The 23,845-nt window shown below is 38.6% G+C and overlaps 1 protein-coding gene across 9 annotated transcripts in view; it reads right to left on the bottom strand.

Moving 5' to 3' along the window:
* The window catches only part of FARP1 (FERM, ARH/RhoGEF and pleckstrin domain protein 1), a 208,702-nt gene that overhangs the window by 143,874 nt on the left and 40,983 nt on the right, over window positions 1-23,845 (bottom strand). For all 9 annotated transcript variants that reach the window (XM_027674662.1, XM_027674664.1, XM_027674663.1 and 6 more), the window contains one exon: window positions 22,992-23,187. In XM_027674662.1, coding sequence (XP_027530463.1) covers window positions 22,992-23,162 — 171 coding nt within the window. In that variant the 5' untranslated portion in view covers window positions 23,163-23,187. Of the gene's footprint in view, window positions 1-22,991; window positions 23,188-23,845 lie in introns of those variants that run through there.

The following is a 23,845-nucleotide window of genomic DNA, read 5'->3' as shown; positions in this document are numbered from 1 at the left end:
GATAGAAGAGAATATTCTGATTGAGATTGATCTGGGAAACACATTTCAATAGAGATGTTGCCCCTCAGACACAAGGGATTACAAAAATATTCCTCACGCATATATTAGTCATTAGATAAAAAGAATTTGTAAAATCAATATAGTGAAAAAAGAAACCAACAGAACACTTTCTAAAATAGATACTGTCCATTCCTCTAGCTCTTCATACTCTTATTATTAAAAACGCTGAGCTATCTGCATGTATTCAAATTCACTGCCTGTATAGTTCTTTGCAAACAAACTATGGAATTATTTACTAACACTTCAGAAACTTTTGATTCCAGACATGTTGCCATCTTGAAAAAGGCAGGTTGTATTTAGAGACAGCTACTAAAAGCAATACATTATAAACAGTGAATTTACAGTACATGTCTTCGAGAGAGAAGCTGGTTTCAACACAGCCTCTGGGAAAAAAAAGCCCAAGGTATCTATCATCCTAAATCCCTTCTTGTGCAAAGATCAAAAACTGCTCAGTCTTTGGAATTGTATCACCCATGTCCTACCAAAGACAATCTCCAAAGCAGGTACTTCCTGTGACAGAGAGAGGCAAAGATTTCAGCAGTCACTACTATCTACTCAGTGCTGCTTAGTTACAGCAAGAATGACTAAGTATTACAGTCAAGACTAACATCATGGGGACATGCCTAATTGGGGCTTTATGTAATTCTAAACAATTTGCCAGTGAAATTTTTGCTTGCCTTTACAATCTCCCAAGTTTGTCACTTTCTCTAGTTTTTGCTACAAATTCTCTCAAACTGCACAAAACCAAATTAAGTACTGAGATAAAAATCCTTTCAATTTTTCACTTCCCTCTCATCTTCAATCTTACTGAAATAGAGGTGATAATTACAGACAGAAGTTACATTTTATGCAAGTTTCCTCTTAAAAGGAACAATCAAGTTGAAAAAAATTGATGCGGTAAAGTGCTTAATATCTAACAAGCTAAAGTTTTCACTTTCTTTGTTCCATGCAAAACACAGTTCAGACTAAGCCCATTTCTTCCTTGAGCCAAGAATTTTGAATATTCATTGGAGAAGACAGACATAAAAAGCACAACCCTGCTGAGTATGAATTTGCAGCTTAGTAACAGGCTTTGCAATTTATCTATAAAGTCTCCACTCTCCTCCAAAAGAGCTTGTCTAAGATGTTGCCTGGATATTTTGCCACTTTTCACTGTTGTTGAAATGGAGACCAGAGGAAAAAATAGAAACAAGTTATTAGATTTTCATCTTTGGTAAAATTTTAAAATTAATCAGATCTAAAAATTGTATATATTATGCCTTACTTAGGATGTTCTAGTCACCATATATTGTATTCCTACATGCTAATCATGCCTGAAATCATGGACAGAAATGAGAAAAATACAAGCCAAGTTTTCAACCATACAATGCTATATTTACCAACTGCAATTAGTGAGTTTTCCCATCCTGCAGTTGCATTCCGCTGGCTTTTCAAATCCAATGGATAATAAAAGACATAACCACAGCCACCTGGTTACATATTCAAATTAATTCAATTCAGATATAAATAGCCTCAATGTAAAAACATGAATTCATAAACTGCTGAGAATTCAGTATCTTAGTTCACTGCTGGAATTAATTTCTTTTCAACACACTGGTTGTCTAGAGAATACCCATAATGCAGTAAATGAAAACATGTGTGTCACTGCCAGCAGTGAGAATTCATGAAATTGTAACTGATGGATATTAAAAAACCAGAACTGTGGTGGGAAACCAAGAGTTTGGCAGTCACAGGAACAAGAATGATAAAGCTGAAGATTCCTGGTTCTTGCTGCATATTCCTCTCACTTAAAAATGAAACAAACATTGTCTCATATGGAGTTTGATCAGTGGGATATTTCAAGAGAGAGATGTTTTAAAAACAGAAGATTCAGATTTTTGCCCAGTTGCAAAAAAATGGGCAGTGGACAAACTATAAGGTAAAAGACTTGACTGTCCCTTTAACCTAAAGAAGAAGTATATACCTCAGTGTTTAGAACATGAAAATTTTTGGGCATTTTTAAAAACAAAAGAATCAGTCTGGAGTATTTTATATTACCTGTTCTACAGATATCTCAAAAGAATTACACTTACACTTTCTTAATATTTTTTACAGTAAACTATTCAGGTAGAGGGATACTAGATACCTATAAACACTTAGTTTTGAATAACTTTCTTGACCAAAGCTGCCAACAGCTGCTAACAGTATCAAGTTATACAGATAATTTGTCTTGGCTTTGCATTTGGGGTTTCCTTCCCTTGTAAGACATTTCAGTATGATCTCCATTTCATAAGTGTTTTTTTTTGCTGTCGTAGTGCACATGCCAATCAACACTTTAGGTATGTAAATGCCAGCAGGTACCAAAGTGAAACAGAAGAATCTGGCTACAGACAGAGAATGCAGAACAGCACAAGAGCTGCTGATGCCAGCTATGGTTCTGCTTGCATTCAAAACGGCAACTACTGCCTGATTTAGTAGGTCAAGGTTAATGTGACAAAAATAATCAATGAAGTTAGTAACCCAACATTTCTGACTTACTAAACCCTTATTCATAATGTTTGCAACAAAAATCTTGGACCTGTGCTACTTTGGATTCTTGGAAAAGGATTTCTGCAGTGAAGGGGTATTTACATTGCTACATAGTGCTATGTCCTTGCTAGCTGGGGAAAAAAAAAAAGATAAAGGCATATTAAGCAGAGTGGGTCTGAGTAAATGTTATGATTAATCAGAGACAGTTTATTGAATAAAAGCATCACAAACAAATGGCACATGAGATAAACCCAAGCTTAGTATGGCTCTAGGGGACAAAGTCCTAACCAAGCCTAAGAATCTATTTATCAAATAGTTTTGCAGTTTATGAAGCCTCATCCCAGGGGATTATACTAGTGCTTCCAGATATCTTTTAACTGTTAGAAATGAATGTAAATGCTTAATCTTTGGCAAGGAACTCTGCTAAAATAATCACAATTTATCATAGTAGAGAAATCAGTTATTTTGTGATTACTGTACTCTGCTTCATCCAAAAAAAAACATACTTCTTTTTCACAGTTTTGACTCTTGTGTAACCCGTTAAATCACATCCATTAATTTCTCTTCTTTTGCAAAGGATGAATGGAAGTAGAGAGAGAACAGTTCTCTCTTTTCTGTATAGATTACAGATCTGAAGATTAAGCAGAAACTTTCTATCCCCATTGGTCTAACTATGTCTAACACCCCAAGTCAGTGTATTCCAGGGGTTGTATGATACGGATTATTGATTAACTCCAAAATGCAAATAGTAATTTCCAATGCTAACGTTTATATGTTAAAATACATTTTGTGCAACTTCTCTTTTATAATAGCGGGAACACTGATAGCAGTGTTTGTTGAATCATCAACTTTTCTTTCAAGCATTTTCAAAAAGCAAAAATTTAAGTAATTTCTCCAATGACTTACAACAAGTCCCATAACAAGATCACCATTCAAAAGTAAAAAAAAAAAAGCTACCTCTAAGACATGTAAATCTGTAAGGACTTTCAGCGGTAATTCTGTTTTCTTTCAAAACACATGCATGGCATCCAGTCCACCTACTTTCATGTAGGAACTGGCTCATGAGTCAGAGGTTTCTATACAGTTGATTATAGGTGCCTTTGAAGCCTTCCTATATCTTTATGTTCCATGTGTGGTAGGAGTTTAAATGGAGTTTCATCCCTTAACTCCTGGCACATAGGAGTGGATTGTTCACCAGCTAAATAGTAAAAGTAATCTCATGCATTAAAGTGAGGTTTCTTTACCAATACAGCAGCCTTCATGCCCCAAAGTGACAAGTATATATGTAGAGCCCGGCAGAGTGACTGCTGGTGCAGCCACCAACAACCTAGAAATTGTGAGGGTGACTGTGCACTGGTACAGGTTGCCCAAAGAGGCAGAGAAGGCTCCGTTCGTGGAAGTTTTCGAAAACCAGCTGGACATGGTTCTGGGCAACCTGTTCTGGGTGGCCCTGCTTGAGAAGGAAGGTTTGAGGTCCCTTTCAATCTCACTCAGTCTGTGATTCTGTAATGTCATATACCAATACACACCTACTCTCTCACTTTCTCTTTAAATAGTATATTAACACAACAGTACTGTTCAACTGATAAAATCTAACTACTTCTGCTCAAAAGAAGCATGACCAGCAAACTGAGCAGGTGATTCTCCCCCTCTACTCCACTCTCATGAGACCCTACATTGGAATCTAGCTCTGGGTCCTCAGCACAGGAAGAACAGGGACCTATTGGACCATGTCCAGAGGAGGGCCATGAAGATGATCAGAGGGCTGGAGTACCTCCCCTATTGAAGACAGGCTGAGAGAGTTGGGGTTGCTCAGCCTGGAGAAGAGCAGCCTTACACTACCTAAAGGGGGCCTGCAAGAAGGCTGGAGCAGGACTTCTCACAAGGGCATGTAGTGATAGAACAAGTAGGAATAGCTTAAAACTAAAAGAGGGCAGGTTTAGACCAGATATTAGAAAGAACTTCTTTATTGTGGGGTTGGTGAGACACTGGAACAGATTGCCCAGAGAAGCTGTGGATGTCCCATCCCTAGAAGTGTTTGAGGCCAGGCTGGATGAGACTTTGAGCAACCTGGTCTAGCGGAAGGTGACCCTACCCATGGCAGGGGGGTTGGAACTATCTTTAAGGTAGGTCTCTTCCAACTCAAACCATTCTATGCTCAGTGATTCAGAATTTGAAACACATTACCTAACTGTAGGAGAGAAATGAGACATTTTAATAATTGTCTGTTTATTTTGCCTATTAACTGTATACTTCTAATGCAACATACAGAGTTGGATGTGTTGCAGAAGTCTATAGCAAAGCACCTCCCTCTGAAAAACAATAAACAGCTTTAACCCCAGTAATGACTGCTTCTTCAGCGCTGTGAATTCCTCTGCCCCCATGCAGAGGGGACAAAATAGACTAAGGCCATGATTTTTCTCTCTGCTCTTGAGCTTTTTCCATGTGGTTAGCAAGAGTTTGAGAAAAACTGGCAGGACATTTTTGCTCTACTTCAAGTAGCTGTCCTGTTGTGAGAAAGAGCCTCTGTACAAAAGAACAGATGCAACTGGGATTCCTGGTTAATTTCCTTTTTCAGTCGGGGACGTTAGAAGTCTGACAACACACAGAGTGAAAAAACAGGAGAGAGAGACATTTAAGTGGTCTCAACAGTTGGACCAGAAGTAAAAATAAGCAACTAAAGCTTCCTATTTTCTTCTTCTAAATGAAACTGGAGGTAATTTTTTTAAAAGTTAACCTCTCTCCTTAAATACAATTTTTCAATGTCTAACAAATTCTTTAAAATGTTCTCTTTATTGTGGATTTGCTGATCAAATTTTATAAGTAAAAGTATCCAATCTTCTTGAAAGGAAAACTGAAAAATAGCTACACATTTTTTAAAAATTGTCCTGCTGAACAGGACACCGAGTTCTTTATGATGCATTACCTGTTTCTGAGAGCAGTGAATGCATATGTTTTAGCCCCTCTACTACTGCAGATGTTTTCTTACAGCTGGGATTTCAACTCTTATGTTTATGGTAACATAAGAGTAGCACTGTTATGTATTCCTCCTTCCCTCTTTTCCTCTTTCACACATATACGGCTTTGAAGCCTCAAGCAGTTGAGAGTCTAACAACGACTGAAATTCCTTCAACTTGCTAACAGAAACCTGAGCTGTATCCATTCCCTCTTCTGTGAACAACTGAAAAAGCACAATAAATTCCCAACCCTCCTCTCAACATTTGTCCACAGTGCTGTACATGTAGCTGAAGCAAGTCTGCAAGCTGCAAAATAAAGCTGCAAGCAAAGACTAAACAGTATGCTTGAGAACGAGTCAAAGTTACATTCAATATGTAGTTACTTTTACATCATACATCCACATTTATATATAAAGTTTTTCCATATTTTAAATTACTTCCAGTGTAACTATGATTGCTGCTAATGAAAGTTAAGGAAAAACAGACTTCAGATGAATGTAAGACACAGTTTATCCACTTCTGCATGGTTCTGCTATGTTTGAGGCAGATTGGTTATTTGCATCAAATGGTGCCAGATAACCTTTAATGTGGTGAGGTGGACAATAAGATGGCACTAAAGCTAGCACCTACTGTAATAACCTGTAATCTTAAACTGGAGCTGTAACCAGTACATTTAGGGGTCAAAAGAGTGTGTGGGGTTTTTAAATAACACGTGATTCACTGTGAACAAAGGAATCAGAGCTTACTTTAATTTTGCCAGTTTGGGCAGGGAGAGTAAACTGGTATCAGCATTCAAGTGTTTTTCTCAACTCTACCCATGAGATCAATCAAAAGTAAATTAGGGGAAAGCAATTCAGAGCAATATTTCCTGCCTTTTGAAAGGTCAGTCCAGGCCATGTGAATATTTAGTTATCTTCATAAATGGTGACCCAAATCTTGGAAGGTTAGTAAAACTATGAATTCAAAGAACTATATTGTCTCAACGCCTGTTTGTAATGGTTGGACCTCTATGACCTGTTTGTTTCAAATACCTATTGAGTACACAAAACTGCATCACCAAAAATCCATACAGGCCTCAGTAATTATTGTTACTATCATCTTTATCTTCAGTAATCATGGAAAATCTGAGAGAAGGTCTGTTCCAAAATACAGTGGAGGTCACTGAAGAGCATCTACAAACACAGAACCCAGACCTGATTTGTCCTTTGAGTCTATATAAGAGATCAGGATTCCTTCATTACATTACTAAAAACATCTCCTGGACCACCAGTTTCAGTGCTTAAAGGAGAAGCTTCACTTACCAGTCAATGGAGCATCCACACAGCATTTCCTGGGAGAGTTCATTAAAGGAAGAATATAAGGAAGAACAGGCTATAAATTAATGACCTGAGGCTTGTTTTGTTTCAAATACCAGTACCTCAGCATATTTGGTCATCCACACCCAAAATACATATCTATTTTTGTGCTAATTGGTTATGCCTTAAGGCTGTTTTCATCACCTGCTTGCTTTTTGGAAATGGATGAATGACTGGATAGTATCTTGTGTTGTTACAAAACTTGGCATAATGAAACGGTGAACCTGTTCTTGTGCTCTCTCTTTTCTGAACTTGCCAAATACAATGTGAATTCCTTCATTTTCAATTAGCTTTTTTGGTAACCCATGCAGACATCTTGACTTGAACTGTACTTATTAGGACAAGAAAGGACAGTCAAATTATCTCCAGACTCCAGATTCTGTAGAACTGTCACAGCACTATTCTAACCAGTGAGCCACCACCACTCTGCATGTTGTTTCAAGAAGAACAAATACTGTTACTTTAATTGTTTGCAACTTTTAAGCAAGCAGATTCTTAAGCTATCCCAAACTAGAGAGACTCTTGGGTGGTAATTACTCATATTAAAGTCAGCCCTTTACCACTTTCCAGTTGGTGACCTGGGCAGATTTGAAATGTGTGCTTTCTTCTCTTATTTTTTGGTTAACAGCCCACCTAGTTAAAATACTGCAAGAGTCTGTGCCTTTCCTCTTCCCCAGCAAGCTCGGTGGGCGCTCTGCCAACTCCTCCTTTTCAGTTGTGAGGGAGAACAAGAAAATCCTGCTGCAGCAGCCAGCTGGCTACCTTCTCCTGTCAAGGACTTAATATACTTCCATAAAGTATTCAGCTGTTGCTGGATGAGAGACAGAGTGCTCTATAGTGCCTTCTTCAAACAGTCCTCCTCCTTGACTAGCACAGACTGAATGGATGAAAGAACCATATGCAAAGAAACAGGAATGAGGCTATGAACACAGCCTTCATTCTTTGGATAATCAAAAGTCACCTAATTCATTTTAACCCTCAAGCCAAACATTTTCTCTCCAGGAGAAGGCTCACCAGACAAAAGTTCACATGAACTTGAAAAACCTTCAAGCTACTTACAAGTTTTATTGTCTTTTCATTACACTTAACTCAAGCTTGACTCAATAAAAGCTTTCTTGTATCAAGGGTGAAAACATTTCCACTCTCTTAAAAAGAATGCAAGAAAACAGAACATTTCTAATTTTGTTTTACACATGAATATTCCCCTTCAATGTCTCAATCTTAAACACTGCATCACGGAGAATGTGAAAATGAAAGAGCAGAAGAATAAGTAGGACTAGCCTTGACAATTCTTACCTTATTTTCTACATGAATCACAAATTCAGTCCACTCTGGAATTTTTGTTGCCATGGCAGCAGGAAGCTTACCTTTCCAGTAATTCAAATTTGCCTTATTGGTCATTTCAGACAGATGCTGGAAAACTTGCTTCAACTAGTCTTGCCTCAATTCCCTGCCCTTCTAAAGATAGCCTGTCCTACAGGCACCAGACTGCAACCTCCATTCTCTTCTCCCCAAGGGTCAGCACTTACGCAGTAAGCAACACTCAGCATCCTGTGGCAGTTCTTCCAGGGCAGCTAGAAACAGGCTGAAATAGGGGCAGGAGCCTAGGAAACGAGAAGTTGAGCCCTGGAACACGTAAAAGGGGCCAAGAGAGCCACAGAGTTCCCGCTCCAGTGTGAAGATGGGTACAGCAGAGAGAGGCAATGAACAGATGTGAAGCCAAGTAGATTAACTCATTCAAGCAGCTGGGGCGGGAATTTCCTGGAGGGAATTGAAATATCCCAATCCTTCTACATTCTGAGAACTCCAAAGTGTGACTCAGACAAACAGGTTCCAAAGTCAAAACAAACACAAACTACTCTTTTCTTTATCACTTGAATTTTCAGAAATCTGATTTTCTTTTTAAACTGCTGCAGCTTTTTTGCAACATTCAAAATATGGAACTGGCACAAGCTGATTTGCACCACATTACTATTAAGTTTGCCACTTGGGTTTCGCTTTGGAAGTCAAGTGTTCATTGTTTTGGGATATCTCTACTGATTGAGTTATTTTGGGTATTTTTATTGAAAGTATTTGCTTCACTCAAATATATTTTAGACCATTGTAATTTAGATTCAATATATTATTTTAAAGACAATTCTCCCAACATCAACATTGATAATACCAAAACCAGAATTAACAGATTGGTCCTTTTCTGCCACTACAGAACACGGAGAGAAAGGAAGAGGCTGTTATATCACAGCTGCACATACAACTTTATGTCTCTATATGCAGTATCTTAGGTACAGCTTTTAGTTCAAATTAATCATATTAATGTAACAGACTTGCAATGTGCAGTAATTTTTTAAGAGCTACATCATTAACTTTCTGCTATGTGTAAGCATCAGATAGGAGGCAATTAAACAGAGGAGTGAGCAAGTGCTTCTCCTTCCAATTCTAACAGACTGCACTGTGCAGTCACCGTCAATTTCTAGTGCTCTTCCTTTATGTGACTGCGTCATGCTGTGATGTTTGAGATATGAAAGCAACAGAACACCAGTGTTTTAAGTACAGACAGAAAAAAAATTATTTCAGGTAAGTTACAGAGTATATAAGTCCAGAACAATGCTTTTCCCCTTCTCTTAGTGAGCTTTCTTATACATCTGCACCTTCAGAGGCCCCTTTTTCCCACCTATCCTACCCTTTCTCCATTACTCTCTTGACTGCACTTGATCTGCCACTAAAGGAGATTTGCCCTTCACCTCACCCTCTGCTAGTCAATCTATCCACAGAGATTACTTTTCACTACAACACAATCATCACAAATAATAATAATTAGCCCATTTCTGTGATGCAGTTTAAATAGAATAGCTCAAACTGTACAGAGTATTACATTCATTTACAATTAGTATTACATTCATCAACTTAGAGGAAGTAAAAGAAGCAGCAAACAGCTAGAACTTTCTGCCATGGAAGATTGTGGAGGTAGGAGGTGTCAGCAGATTCAAAAGAGGCTTTGGGTAGTAGGGAATAACAAGAGAAAGGAAGAGGAGCGAGCTCATGCGCCAGGTTGGGAGACAAAATGTAAAGCCAGTCTTAACTCAGGGGGGCATTTATGTTTCCATGAAATGATTTTATCAGAGAGGGTAAGGGAAACAGAAACAACAGAAGAACAAAACAGACAACAAGCTTACTATCTGGCATGTTAGAAGATGTTACCACTGCTTGAGCTGTACCCCAAGGCTATCCTCATAATCGTATCCATATAGTTATAGTTGTTTCCTCAGAGTTGTAATTAAAAGAGAACAAGGGAGCAACCCCAACCCCAAAGAACAGAAATGCAGGTACTGACTCACAGGTCAGGACGAGTCCTCACTCAAAGCTAGCATTATCTCAGACAGCTCTCCTTGGAACGGCCTAAAACACAGCCAGAAACCCAACTAAAAACTAAGGAGCGGGGAAAATCATAGGCTAGGGTTCCAGCTCACTCTCAATTCCTCTGAGACACCAGTATAGGAATGTAAAACAAAACCACTGGGGGACTGAAGCCTGAAAGTGAAGGCAAAGGCATTCCCTTAACAGAGAGGGCTCCACTTGTTGCTTCGGTGCTTTTCAGGGCCAGAACTGTGTACAATTGTGGCAGATGAAGAAGAGTTAAAAATAACTTATGATGCTGAGGTACAGGGTATATACATACCCAAGCACTTCACATCCCAGTGCAGTGGTTTTCAGCCCAAGTACCCAGGAATTCATGGACCATTTCTACAAGCAGCAAGTTCATTGACATGGTATTGCCTTCCACATGCTTCCATGACCTTTTCAAAAGCCTTTGAACCAGTACTAGACAGCCTTTTGGGACCTTCAAATGTCCCCAGATGAAAACAGTGGTGATTGGTAACCTCTGTTCACCTGGGAAATATCAATGTGAGAGTCTGACAGCTAAAAAGGACAAATGTGAGTGGTACTGAGATGTCTGCATGAGAGGAGGACAAGTTATTTATTGTCAGGAATAATCATACTTCATAGTCATATGATTCAGGCTTCTCCTGTTAAATGAGCATCTCCTGTTAAAACATCTTGCTAATTTGAAATAGAAAATTTAAATGTTAACACCTAAGCTATCAACAGATTCAAAAATATTAGTTTGTGTTTATTATCTTAGTTATTTAATCCTTTCATGCTACTTTGTTGTCAGGTGGACATGTTTCATCTTCAAGTAATTATTTAACAGGAATTAATTAATTCTGAGAGTGCTGAAGGAGTTAACTTTCAGTTTAACTCTCAGTAAAATATTACCACAGAGGTTGAGAACTTGAGTTCTGTTTTTTTTTCTTCCCCATGGCATCCTAAACAGAAGAACCTCAAAGCAAAAAAAACCCTGCACATTAAATCCAAAACACATAAGGAATTTACTTCACAGATATACCTGTACTGGAAATCAGTTCATTTCAGCGTAACAAGTAGCAACAGTGTTAATTGAACCCTCAAAGACTTGTTCCCTCAGCCCAAGAAAACGAACTGTTTCCTCAGCAACCTTTTGTCACTTCTCCTGGCTAAGTTTTGTGTATGCGACCTTCCCTGTAATGAAATGTAAGCAACACAGATCTGAAAGGCTCTGCAGAGAAGTGACCTTTCCAGCGAAAGGCATAGGTATCTGTTTAAGGTTGCTTGTTTCATGGAACAGACACAAAAAGCAATAGCATTGGCTAGAGTCAGCACATGTAAGTGAAACAAAAAGATTACCTGCTCCTTAGTCTATTTCTCTAACAACAGCAATCAAAGGCTTCATAGAAAAAAAAGTCTGAAAATTTAGCTCTTCCACAGCTGGTGTGAATCCAGGTTTTCATGAGATTTTTCAGAGGGACTTGCTGACTTTTTAAAAGCAGATGCAGTTATGAAAGTCTCTTCTTTCACAAAGCCTGCTTTCCTGCAGCTTGCTATTTCTACCTTGCTCTTCCTGAGATTGCCGAAGTCATGGAGCTGAGCATGTTGTGACACAATCAGCCATGTGAAGCATTTGCTTTCCACTTTAATTTTATTTTTAGAATCATCTAGTCTTTCAAAGCACACCTACCCATACCTTGACATAAAGTAAAAAACTACAAAGAAAACCTGAAGGGTCTGACTAACTCTAGAACATAAGTAAGCTTATGACGTGTCTCCAGTTTATAAAATGACTACTGCCTTCTTTCTCTTACAAACCCACAGATATGGCTGCAAATCCTCATTTGCCACATAAAAATCTGAAGGTTTCTACCTCAGAGCTGCCAGTTGCCAGCTTAAAGTGGCAGATTTTCCACTGGTGACTCTGAGCTTCAACTAGACAAAAAATTCTAGAACACATTACTCCTGAATCCTTATAGTTAAGTGTTTCCTAGACTTGTGGGCAATCTGCTCACTGCTGGCCTTGCCTTGAGCCAAGAGCTGGACCAGACTACTTCCAGAGTCCCTTCCACTCTATATCACACTATGAATGAGTATACAAGTGCTTTCATGAAAAGTGTTTTCTTTTGCCAGCTGCCAGTGTTTGTCCCTGACTGCAGAGGTGTTCCTGAATTACTCTGGAACATCCAAGAGCAGAATATACTGGGCTACATATACTTTTGTTTGCAGTGCTAGTCTGTGTGAATCCAACACTAAAAACTACTTGGTAAGATCCTTTTATAATTGCTGTAAGATATCTTTTTATATAAGATATAAAAAGCGGAGCATTGATGGAGCATTCTCTTTTACATTAGTTCATATGTATTACCTTAATTAATTCTGCAAAATCCCTTTTATTTCAAGTCTGTTCACCAAAATTGTGGTATCTGAGATTCATTTCTATATTCACTGCTCTTGAAGGAGACTCCTGGATCACATCATTGTATGATGTAACCCAGCTTATTTCTAGCAACTCCAGTCAACCAAAGACAATGTAAAGTGGCTGAGGATCCTGCTTATCGCTGCCAGTAATCAGAAAGGCAAGGTGCTCCCCTGACTTATGGTGACTCTAGATCCAGTACCTGCTGCTCTGGCCAAATGTGCTCCTTGCAAAAGACCAGAAAGAGAGCTCTACAAGGAGCCATCTATACAGAGGATACAAAGATGAATGTTTTCTAAGAAAGGACAAAACTGAGATGTTAGATGGGGGTGATATGACAGAAGGGAATAAAACTGAGCATCTGCACCAGGGAATGAAGCAATGAAATGTGAAGAGTCATTTAAGAGCAAAAGGTCCCCTTTTAAGCACAAAGAACTAGCCTCTGAATACTAAGCAACAGCTACACACAAATACTGTCTACTGTCTATCAAATGGAGATTGTTTTAAATTCAGTAAGAACCATATGAAGACATTATGGCATGAGAATAAGACCAGAATTATAAAAGCAAGGCAAACTGAAGAAAAAAAGAAGGAATGACTCCAGGTTCAATAAGAAAACCAGGTAGGAAGGTAACAGTTAAAAAATTGACGAGAAAAACCCCCTGTTGCTGTGCTCTGCATTAATACTTTCACCTGCCAACAGGCCATCAAAAAGCAAATTGGCACTAAGTCATAACTCACTATTTGCTATTTATATTCTGGCAGTGTTATGTTTGTGCAATTTCTATCAGTCAAAGCCTCCATTTTGGGGATGGGGATAAGAAAGGGAAATATTGTAATCTACTTCTGCAATTGCTGTTTGTATTCGCTAAGTTATCTGGTGCTTGATGTGTGCCTCATGCATCACTTTTTATTCATAATTGACATATTTATCCAAGAATTATTTTAACACAGTAGTCTTATTCAAATATGCACAAAAGCTTTGGCAGACATTTTCAGCCATGCATTTTATGTGATTTACATATTGGCATGCAAAAGACAACATTTAATTGTGCGTGCATATTGTAATCACAGCCTTATCAAGGTAGCTCGTTGGAGCAGTGGAGACAAGTTTACAGGTAAGCAGCCTAAAATAAGTCTTTCTGAAGGCTTTTAAATCTGGTAACTGGTGGAGCCCCTTTAGACTGTAACAAGATAAGACACACTGCTTTAATCACTGCATTCTAGTTATAGGGGTTTTAGTTTATTTTAAGCTGGACAAATTTCACTTTAATGAATGAGAATTTGACTCTGCTATTACAGAAAGCATCCCTAGTTCTGCAGTGCAGATTCAGCCTTTGAAGTGATGAGCACTTTCTCCCCTATGCAGCGCAACATCATCACTGGAATGAAGCCGGCTGAAGACCTAGGAGATACACCCAGGACTCCCGTGTATTTCCTGCTATCTCCTGTTTGTTTGGAGAATACCAATGGCAAGGAATTGAACCAGCAGTTGGCAAAGGAGCTTTGGAGAGGCAGAGAGGACAAGGAGGATAAGCAATATAAGGTGGCATGTTCTAGTGCCAAGCAAGGAAGGAATGAGAGGTATCAAATGAGAACACCAAAGAAGTCCTAAAATATCAACTGATATATTCTTAAGCATTTTAAGGGTTGGAGGAGTTCCTAACATTCATTCTCTTTCCCATCTCTACAGCTGTGTACTTCCACACCAGGTTTACCCAAATTTGAACTACTGCTAACATGGTCCTCCCATCTGTTGCACCCCTATCAGCATCTATAGGAAGCCCATAGCTGTAGCTAAATTGGTGAAAAGCAAAGCTTTTTAGGCAGGATTGTCCCAGTGGGCTGCCTTACCACGGAGTTAGACAAGCATCCTCGTTGGTGCAGCAGAGTGGTGGGATTGCTACCCCCAGTAGCTGTTAAAGCTGTGCCTCTACCAGCTGAACAACCCAGACATCCTGCAGAAGTAGGGAGGAAAAGAGGGTCTGTGGCAGACTTCAGGTTTGAGGAAAGAAAAAGCACCCCGACAAACATACAGAGATGAATCACAGTGCAAAAATATTAACATCCCAAGCTAAAAGGCAAAGCAAGGTTGGATGCAGAGCAAGAATCCATAGTAGGTAAATGAACCTGGAGAGAAGCATTGCAACAGGTTGTGTTATCACCAAGCAAAAATTGTTAACAAATGATCATGATCAACTGAGAATGAACTGAAAGGGAAACAAGTGGACAATTTATAACATTTTGCTATTCTTTTATCCTATGCTGCATAACCCTTCGTTTGCACAGATAGCTTTCAATTCTGTTCAAAATAATGGTGGAAAGCACAGAGATCCCACAACAAAGATTCCTTCATCCCTCAAACAGATGAGAGAACAAGTTACAGGCAGATATGCTTTTACTTTATATTTAAATTACTGAAATCCAGTGCTCTGAATGGCTGTGTGACACAATCACATACCAGCCCAAGTTACATATGAGCCCAAGTTTTCTGATCTTTTGCCCAGTGCAGAATTATAAACCAGGTGTGCTTTGAAATGCCTGCAGTCTAACACGAGACTGTGCTCTTGGCAAAGCATCACACTTATGCTGCATTTCTTTAGCTCTGGACAACACACACTTTTTTAATTCAGGAGATGGAGCATGGCAGCTATTTTCTCACAGAAGTTTACCAAGTTCATTTATTATGCCACTCCAGAACATATATCCAGAAGCACAGACAACTGTTTTGCATAAGGGGCTTAAGGAAAGTAACTTGAGCTTGACCATCTTGTGCTAACAAAGAAAGTGCTTAAGTAAATCATGCCATGCATGTGCACCACTGCTGCACAGCACTGATGCACTCTTCCTTCACAGTGCATTTTATTTTGCAACTTTTACACTTGTCCCAAAGGTAAGTGATATGGGGAGGCACTTGGGGAAAGGAGCATTCCTGTATCAAGAACTGTCAGAAATAAGAAGAGACATTTCCTCTCCCATTATCAACCATGCACCTAACCCTGTCCGGCTGCTGAATCTTCATTTTATAGATTATGATAACCATTTGAATGGATGGAGATGGTGAGGACATTCCTTATCTTTATACCTAGCTGGTCTGTTTCAGGTATGGGTCATCCACATCTATACTGGATCTACAACTAAGGTATCACAGCATTTGTCCTTTGATGGTTTTTTAATTGCATGATACTGCTATATAGTTAAATGTTACATAAATGTGGTTGGACTCAATGATCTTAAAGGCCTTTTCCAACCTAAATGATTCTGTGATTCTATGTTAGACCTGGGACAGAGAATAGCAACTTGTAGGAATATAGAAGCACCTCCAGAGAGCAATTCATCTCATCCTAAAATACAACTTTGAGACAGGCATGACGAACAGCATGTTCAATGTACCATGCTTTCACCCAGCTATGGATGAAAATTATTAGCTGAAGCTTTGACCTACAGTTTTGAAAATCTTCAAAGATAGAAGAGATGAACCTCAGTTTCAAGGGGAAGGAATGATGCACACCACAGGCAGTTCAGCTCTCCTCCTGCCTCAAACCAGAGGCAGAACATTCCTCCCATCACCTCTGGAATAGGAAAACGTAGAGCTAGAGGAATCAGCCTCCACTTCTGCCACTAGCCACCCATACATGTACACTTGGAAGAGGAGAGATGGCAAACACCTCCCACTGTTCCTTGGACATCTGTCACCTCCAAACAGGTGGCCAAGGGAAACACCCCATAGCTGAGAGGGAGCCCACGCTCCCTCACAGATTCACCAGTACCATGCAAACCAACCTGCAGGCATAGAAACAATTACCAAAATTAACAGCCTGATTTCAATGACCCCTTCAGTCAGTGCAGTAGAGTTCAGAAACACTCACACACTGCCTCTTCATCTACAGCTGCCCTTCCTGTGCCAGCTCACACATTGGTGCATGACTTGGTGAGTCAGCTGAACCAAGAGGGGTGAAAAGGCATTATTTGAGAAGCCTTCCCTGATTACAACTTACACTAATTCATTCAAGAAAATTACATTCATTTCCCAGTTATCTTCAAACACATCAATCTAGTGAGAAAATGGACTGGATCTGTTGGCACTTAAAATTATATTCCTTCTTATTCTATTCATTCTACAGAATATTAAAAAAGAAATCAACAGTTTTAACAGTCCACTACCTCAGGTTACAGAAGTTTGCTTGTGGATTATTCTCTCTCTTGTTTTGAAAAGCACACAAATTATTAACTCAACATACTAAAATACTCTTTCAACAAAGACATTCTAATAATTTGTCAACAAAAATCACAGTTTACTAGGTATCTACTTCAGCTATAATCTTCTGCTGAGAAAAATGCAAGCGATGTGTTTCAGAGTTATAGAAAAAATGCTTTCCCTGTAATTTCAGAAGATTGAGCAGAGTTGGCATGACAATTAGTGGATATTTAAATGCTTTATATTCACTGGAAATAGTCTGACAGAAATGGCCAAATAATTTCAGGCACAGAAAGAAAAGAAAGTCTCAGACTGATGAATAACTGACATTTGACCTGCTGTTCACTTCCTAAGCTGGAAAAAAATGCAATTCATATTGAACTGAAGCTGGCTGAGAAAGCACAAAACACTGTTTCAGGTTTCTGCATTGCCTTACTGTCTCATGCTCTTTTTATGAAATTGTCTTATTCGCTGGTTGTAATTGCTTATGGAGGAGTGGGGTAAATACCTAGGACAAAGCAATTATCATGGCCCATAAATGTTATAGAAAATAATTTAAACATTTATAAAACTGTGGCTGAAATTTTGAACTTAATAAAGTAACACAGTGCTTGTGGAAATTTATAACAAAGCATATGTAATCTTTGTTATTAAGTATTGTGACTTTCTAATATTAAGCTTTTCCTGGCACACTTAAACTGGCCTGGAGTTGGTAGGGAGTACACTTTGCAGGCATTTTTCCTGCAAAGGGAGTATGAGCCACCATTATATAGCTGCATGAACAAACAAAACCAGCCAAACAAACAAACACCCCCCCCCCAAACCAACAACAAAAAACCCCATCCAGAACATTAGCCTTAAGAAACAGAGCCCTGGCAGGATTATGAAGTTCTTCTCTCTGAAAAATTTGGAACTTGAGGGACAGAAATTCCCTGCCGAGGCACTACATCCAAACTCCAGTGGTAGATATACAGTTGTAGACCAAGACCATTTGGTCTTTATTCTCTTTATTCTTGAGTAACCTAAAGATGAAGCCTTTCTCAGAAGCCCTTCTCTTCTGAGAGAAAAACAGATTGAAATGAAATGTTTACAAATGACATTTACTAAAGATTACACCTTCACCCTGTTTTCTATTAAGAGACTCCTATTGTTTAAGCAACCTGGTGTTAATCCCCCAAAGCAAACGACATTTTCCAACCCTGCATGTTTCAAAAGGCTTGAATACATTCGGAGGGAAAGGAAGTTGACAATACGAAAAACAGATGTTTAATAAACTTGAGTAATCTGACAGGCAAGTGTGTTTTGGTCTTTCCAAAAGACAGCCACAAGAAGGAAGCAACTATTTTCTTCCAGACACAATAAAGAGAACTTTGGTTTGGTTTTAATTAAAGAAATCAGATCCTAACCAGAAGAAGAATCCTCACCTCCTGTGATATACTTTGATCTCACCTTTGATGGTAAGAGGAAAGGAACAGCTCTGACCATTTATTAGCATCAGTAGTATCATTCCAGTCACATCAGCTTCAGTCACCCAGAGAGTAGGATATGATCAGTGACAAGCATTGTATTAGTCAAGATTAAACCTGGTCTGAGTCACCAGATCGTTCCAGCAGTCTAACAAGAGAATCAGTCATGTCTTCAGCACTACCTAGAAAGGAACAACACTGACTCTTCATGTTTAGGAGTAGTTTTAAAACAGATTACTTCTGGCCCCGAAACAACTATAAAAGTAAATAAGATATAAATGGCATAGACACTAAACATGAATGGGTGTTCTTTCCCAGAAGGACCTGCAGTAGATGCAACCATCTGCTATTTTTACTGCTCCTTAAAAACTGTATTTCATTTTTACTTCAACTGCTTTGAATCTACAGAGAAGATCCTATTAAAGCAAACGTAGGAAAATCCATAAGTTTTGCTACGGCTTTATGGAATCAATCCCATTCTCTTCCAACTAACTTACATGATACTAGTAGAAACAGAAGAAGAGCAAAATCAAGCAGTATAGAACTGAACATCTCCACCCTCTATTGTATAATACACCACCTCTGTTGGCAGTGTTGGATTTCGCAAGTCTTAGGTAGAAGCGTCAACCTTTCAAAATGCCCAAGATCTATCTATATATGATTATCATTATGTGTACACAAGGGGAAAAATATTCTTCCTCCTTCACATTAGTCATTTTAGCTAAAGCTGTTGTCTTCTTACGTAGCAGAAAGGAAACGTATTTGCTCATTCTATCACGTAGTCATAACTCAGCCAAACACTAGCTGAAACTGAATGCTGTGTTTTAGACCTCTGCAGTCTTCAGTTAGCATATCTAACTAATTTTTCAGTAAATACAGCTGAAGTGGAAATTGGAAACAAAAAACAAGAGGCAGAAATCTATTCCACACTTGCATGCAACCCCCTCCACAAAGCTAACATCATGACCAACAGCTGCAAGTGCTGAATGATCATGAACTCTCAAGTCATGGCCTGATTTTCAGGCACTAATCACCTACAACTGCAGCTGAAGCCAGCTCTTGTCTGAGAGTTCATGACAGACTCAAAACAAAGGTACAGAAAATCAGTCATAAAATGCTGAATAACTTCAAGGGGGAAAGGATATTCTACATAATTTATTTTCTCATAACTGAAGAGGCAAAAATGTGCTCAAAGAGATAACTGAAGAATGTTATATTTTACTTTTATGGTAAAGGTAGGAAATACAAAGTGGAAGTCATGTAATCTTTTTTTTTTTTGAAAATAGTATTGCCTACCTTTCCCTTTCCTCCTCCAAACATCTGTACACAACCAGCTAACTGGATGTATGGAAAAGATCCAGGATTATCTATTCGAGTTTTCATTAGCTTTTTGGAATATAGGAATGTTGGTAAATTCTGCAATGAAGTATTTTTTGTTAACAATATGCAGCATAAAAGATTTTTCTTATGCGCTCTTCCTTTTACAATACTGCATTTGCAAAGATTGATAAGAAGGCCTTCCATTGTGGCTTCAGTTTTTGAAGCCTCCCATATAAACTCTCTCCATATACTTTGTGGGGTTTTTCCTACCAAAAAAATATCATTCAGGGGCCCAAGTGAAGGCATGTGGATCTCTCTTCTCTCTTTTTTGTTTGTTTGGGTTTTTCTGCTTGTGAGGAGCTAATACAGTAAGTCCAACATGGTATGATTATATGGCATCAGAGCACTAAGCCCAAAAGAATTCATTTTCCTTTAGAAATTCAGATGACACTAGAGTTACTTCACTTTTAAACAGCACAAAGGGCAGCAGCACTAGCAGGTAGTGGGAGTAGGTTAGGTTTTCCTCCTGTTTTGTTATATACAGAATACACACAGGAATCTGAAGGATTTTGCACTAATAATAGCAAGTCATCTGCATACCATGTGAGAAAAGAGATTGCTCAAGTGCAAGGATATTGAATCTTGTCTCCTGAAAGACAATTTAAAAAAAAACCAAACCAAACCAAACCAAAATGCAAGAAAAAAGAAAAAATAAACTACCACACAATAAAAATCCGAAACCATGACAACATTCAAACAAAAAATAACAAACCCAATAAAATACCACACAGATAAGGTCTTAGAGTTAATGGGGTGGTGGTGGTAAAGGTATAACAAGAGTAGCACCAAGTAGCACAGAAGTAGGACTAGATAGATGGACAGTCCCAAGTGCTTCACTACTTCCCTTAAACTCAAGAAGAAATAGCACCAGTATTTGTTTCTATTCTTATGCAGACTTTGTGAGCAAATCATAAACTGGCATCAATTAAACTTCATACCATCCTACAAGACACATTACAAGCAGCAATAAAAGCACCCAAAGTTTGGCTCATTTGCTAGTAGAGAAAGGTTTGTGCAGCAAAATTTCTGAAACTGTAGGAAACACAAATCCTTCTCAGTTTATACTTGTATCATATTTGGAAAGTTATCTTCATAACTGTAGCACCTCAAGTTTTGGAAAGTGTAGTTTAGACCTTCAACCACGCAAAGTCCTTAATTCACCACTGAAAAGCAAGCCCACGGATGTGCTTAGGCACGTATGTTTAACATCCTCTGCCCACAGCCACACTTGCTGCTCCTGAAATATTTTGTTGAAATGGTATCACTTTCCTTTTCTGTGTATACTACACCAATCTGGCTAAAAACATTAAGCTTAAAAATGGGTTTTTCAACATGAATAAACAGATGTATTAAAACTTACTCAGTTTTGTGAGATGGGACTAAAAATTACCTGAAAACTATGTGCGTTCCTCCATTTGTGCAGCTTAAAGACAAAAGGGTTTAGGAATCTGCTGTAATAGATTTTATAATCTGGGCATCCTGCAAATTTCACCACAAGATTTGACTTTCAAACCAACAGGGCTTTCCTTGAGTAGTGATAGTGATGAAATAGAAGCCTCTGAAAATAAGCATATTGAAGTGATCCAAACACAGAGTTGTTCAAATCCCCAGGTCTTTCAGGTGTTGCTGAAATTTAAAAACAAATGAAATGCTGATGTCTTCTAATATTAAAGATAAAAAAAAACCCTGTTTTCTTAAACTCCCAGGAGCAAAGCTGGCATTACATAAGTGCACTGCATCCACACGTTACTTTATGTTTTCTTCTAAGCAATTTATTGAAAGCGACCTGATACCAAAATGGTTCCTGCTAAGTGTTTGCACATCATTTTCAATTTTCAAAGTATGGTGAAGTAGCATCTGTGGGACGGCGGGTGGGGGGGGACACTGGAAATAACAGTTGTCTCTGTCATAATAAGAATATTTGTACCACATAAAAAAGCACCAAAACTTTTATTAGCATTTAATAATTTTAATGGGACACTTTTTAACAGTAATGATTACCTAAAGACTGCTAATTTTACTGTTCACTATGAACATTTGATAGGCATTCTGAAGGGCACAAAAGCATAACAAGTTTCTACATACATGAGCATCATAAGATGGCACTTAGGTTTACACATAACCTGCCTGTCCAGAGAGTTTACTTTCAACCAAAATAAAATCCGAGACTGAACACACAGTTGTAGTTGGATCACAAACAGCAACAGAGAGCAGACCAAAAATCATGGGCATGTACACATACAAAAAACAGACAAGCAAAACCTTATAAACAGGTAAAACCATTTTCTAATGGTAGTTTTCCTTATCAGAATTACTTCATCTTTAATATAGGGATAACACTTTTCCAGATCTTATATGTGTGAGATCTCTGTATCTCGCTGGGGATCCCCCATTTTACAGAAGGGAAAACTGAGCCAATGAAGGCATGGATATTACCATAACTACAGAAAATGCAAGTAACAAAGGATGAAATTTCAACTCAGGTTTCCGTTTTCCTATTCACTGAATCCTGAAGACTTCGAAAAACATACATTCCAGTCCACGCTTTCATAACAGCAACAAGTGTACAACCACCTTACATGTTAATTGCGTAAGCATGGCATGTTAAAATCATTAGTGGCTACTAACAGATTTTGTGAAACAGAATCGGTCTTGGTATCAGAACTAATTCAGACTGATTTTTCTGATCACAAACACACACAAAAGCAGCAGTAACTCTGTGTCCTTGGCAAGAACAAACCTGGATCAATTTCAATGGGGTACAGAGAAACTTTAAATGAGACTGCTTTTCTTCTTTCCTTGCACTCAATGTGTGTGAGAGCACTCAATGCATAAAAGAGTGATATAAATTACTAAAAACTTTGATGATTTCAAGTTACTATCTTAAGGACTTGCCAGAGGAAAAGACAAAAAATATCTGTATAGATCTATGGTTTACTGGATCAAGAGCAAAACAGCAGCAAGGAAATACAACAACTGTTTAGAAAGTAGAGGAAACCACTAATGTAATATTTGAAGAAAAAAAAACTACCTAGGGCTTTCACCTCTTTTGAAGCTGTTCAAACAGAAACAGAATAATAACTGAAATTTACAGTTGACTTCCCTGTTTAATGTTATTCTATTGCACCATCATCTATTTAATGCTGATATAGTAGCCATTTTCTCCACAACATGAATTCATTAGCCAAAGAATCACAGTTGAAATAAAAAGAGAACTGGTTTGAGAACATGCATTTTTAGAAATGCCTGAATAATCTTTAGCCATCCCAACCTCCACATCCTTACCGGAATGTCGAAAGTTTCTTGTGTGTCATCCAGCATCTGAATTTTAATGGAGACAAGTTTTCCCGGAGGTGTCATAGGCGGTTTCTGCCCATGCTCCAAAGTACTGATCCCAGCATTTTCCTGAGCTCCTAAGCGGGATCCTGCTGTTGGTCTCTGCTCTGTTTCACCCATGTTTCGGGAAACACGTTTCTTATACCTGATAAAAGAACAAGTACAAAGAAGACTCTATCACTCATAAATAAGATGTTTTGCACATAAGCATCATGGTATATATCCTTACAGCTGGCAAACCATATGACCATTAACACAAAGTAAGAGCCATCTTGATTTTTTTTAATGTCTCATATGAAGACTAGAAAATCAGGCAAACTTTTTACTTTTCAAAATACACAGGCTAATCACCTGCTGGGGTTAGGGCTGATAGACAAGCTACAGTAATGCACAATGGGAAATTATTCCTATTCTCCTGGAAAAGTAAACACAACCACATTGGAAATAGAGCATGATGGAACCCAGATTTCAATTAAATATGTAAATTTTTATGTATTTATGAATCAGGCTCTTATCAGCCACAGCCAGGGCTGCCAGAGAAGGTAGGAAGGTGAGTAGAGCAGGTGGGACAACTCCCCACTGGCTGACCATCATTCTCTCTTGGCTACATCAGCATTTTTTCCTTCCAGCCTTCTCTGGCCTTTTGCAGCTGCCACCTTGTTTAAGGGCCTGCAAAGCAGGAAAGTCAAAATATTTTGCTTTCTTTGGGGACCAGAGCTGCTCTAGGCCTGGAGCCTGGCCTGACCCCACTGATGAGCCAAGGACTGTGAGGATTCACTACTGGGAAGACCAGCAAAAAACAA

This window comes from Neopelma chrysocephalum, unplaced genomic scaffold (genome assembly GCF_003984885.1).
Source record: "Neopelma chrysocephalum unplaced genomic scaffold, ASM398488v2 Primary Assembly neopelma1_25, whole genome shotgun sequence".
NCBI lineage: Eukaryota > Metazoa > Chordata > Aves > Passeriformes > Pipridae > Neopelma > Neopelma chrysocephalum.
The sequence above is the reverse complement of the archived record's forward strand: the minus strand, read 5'-3'. Positions and strand labels throughout refer to the sequence as shown.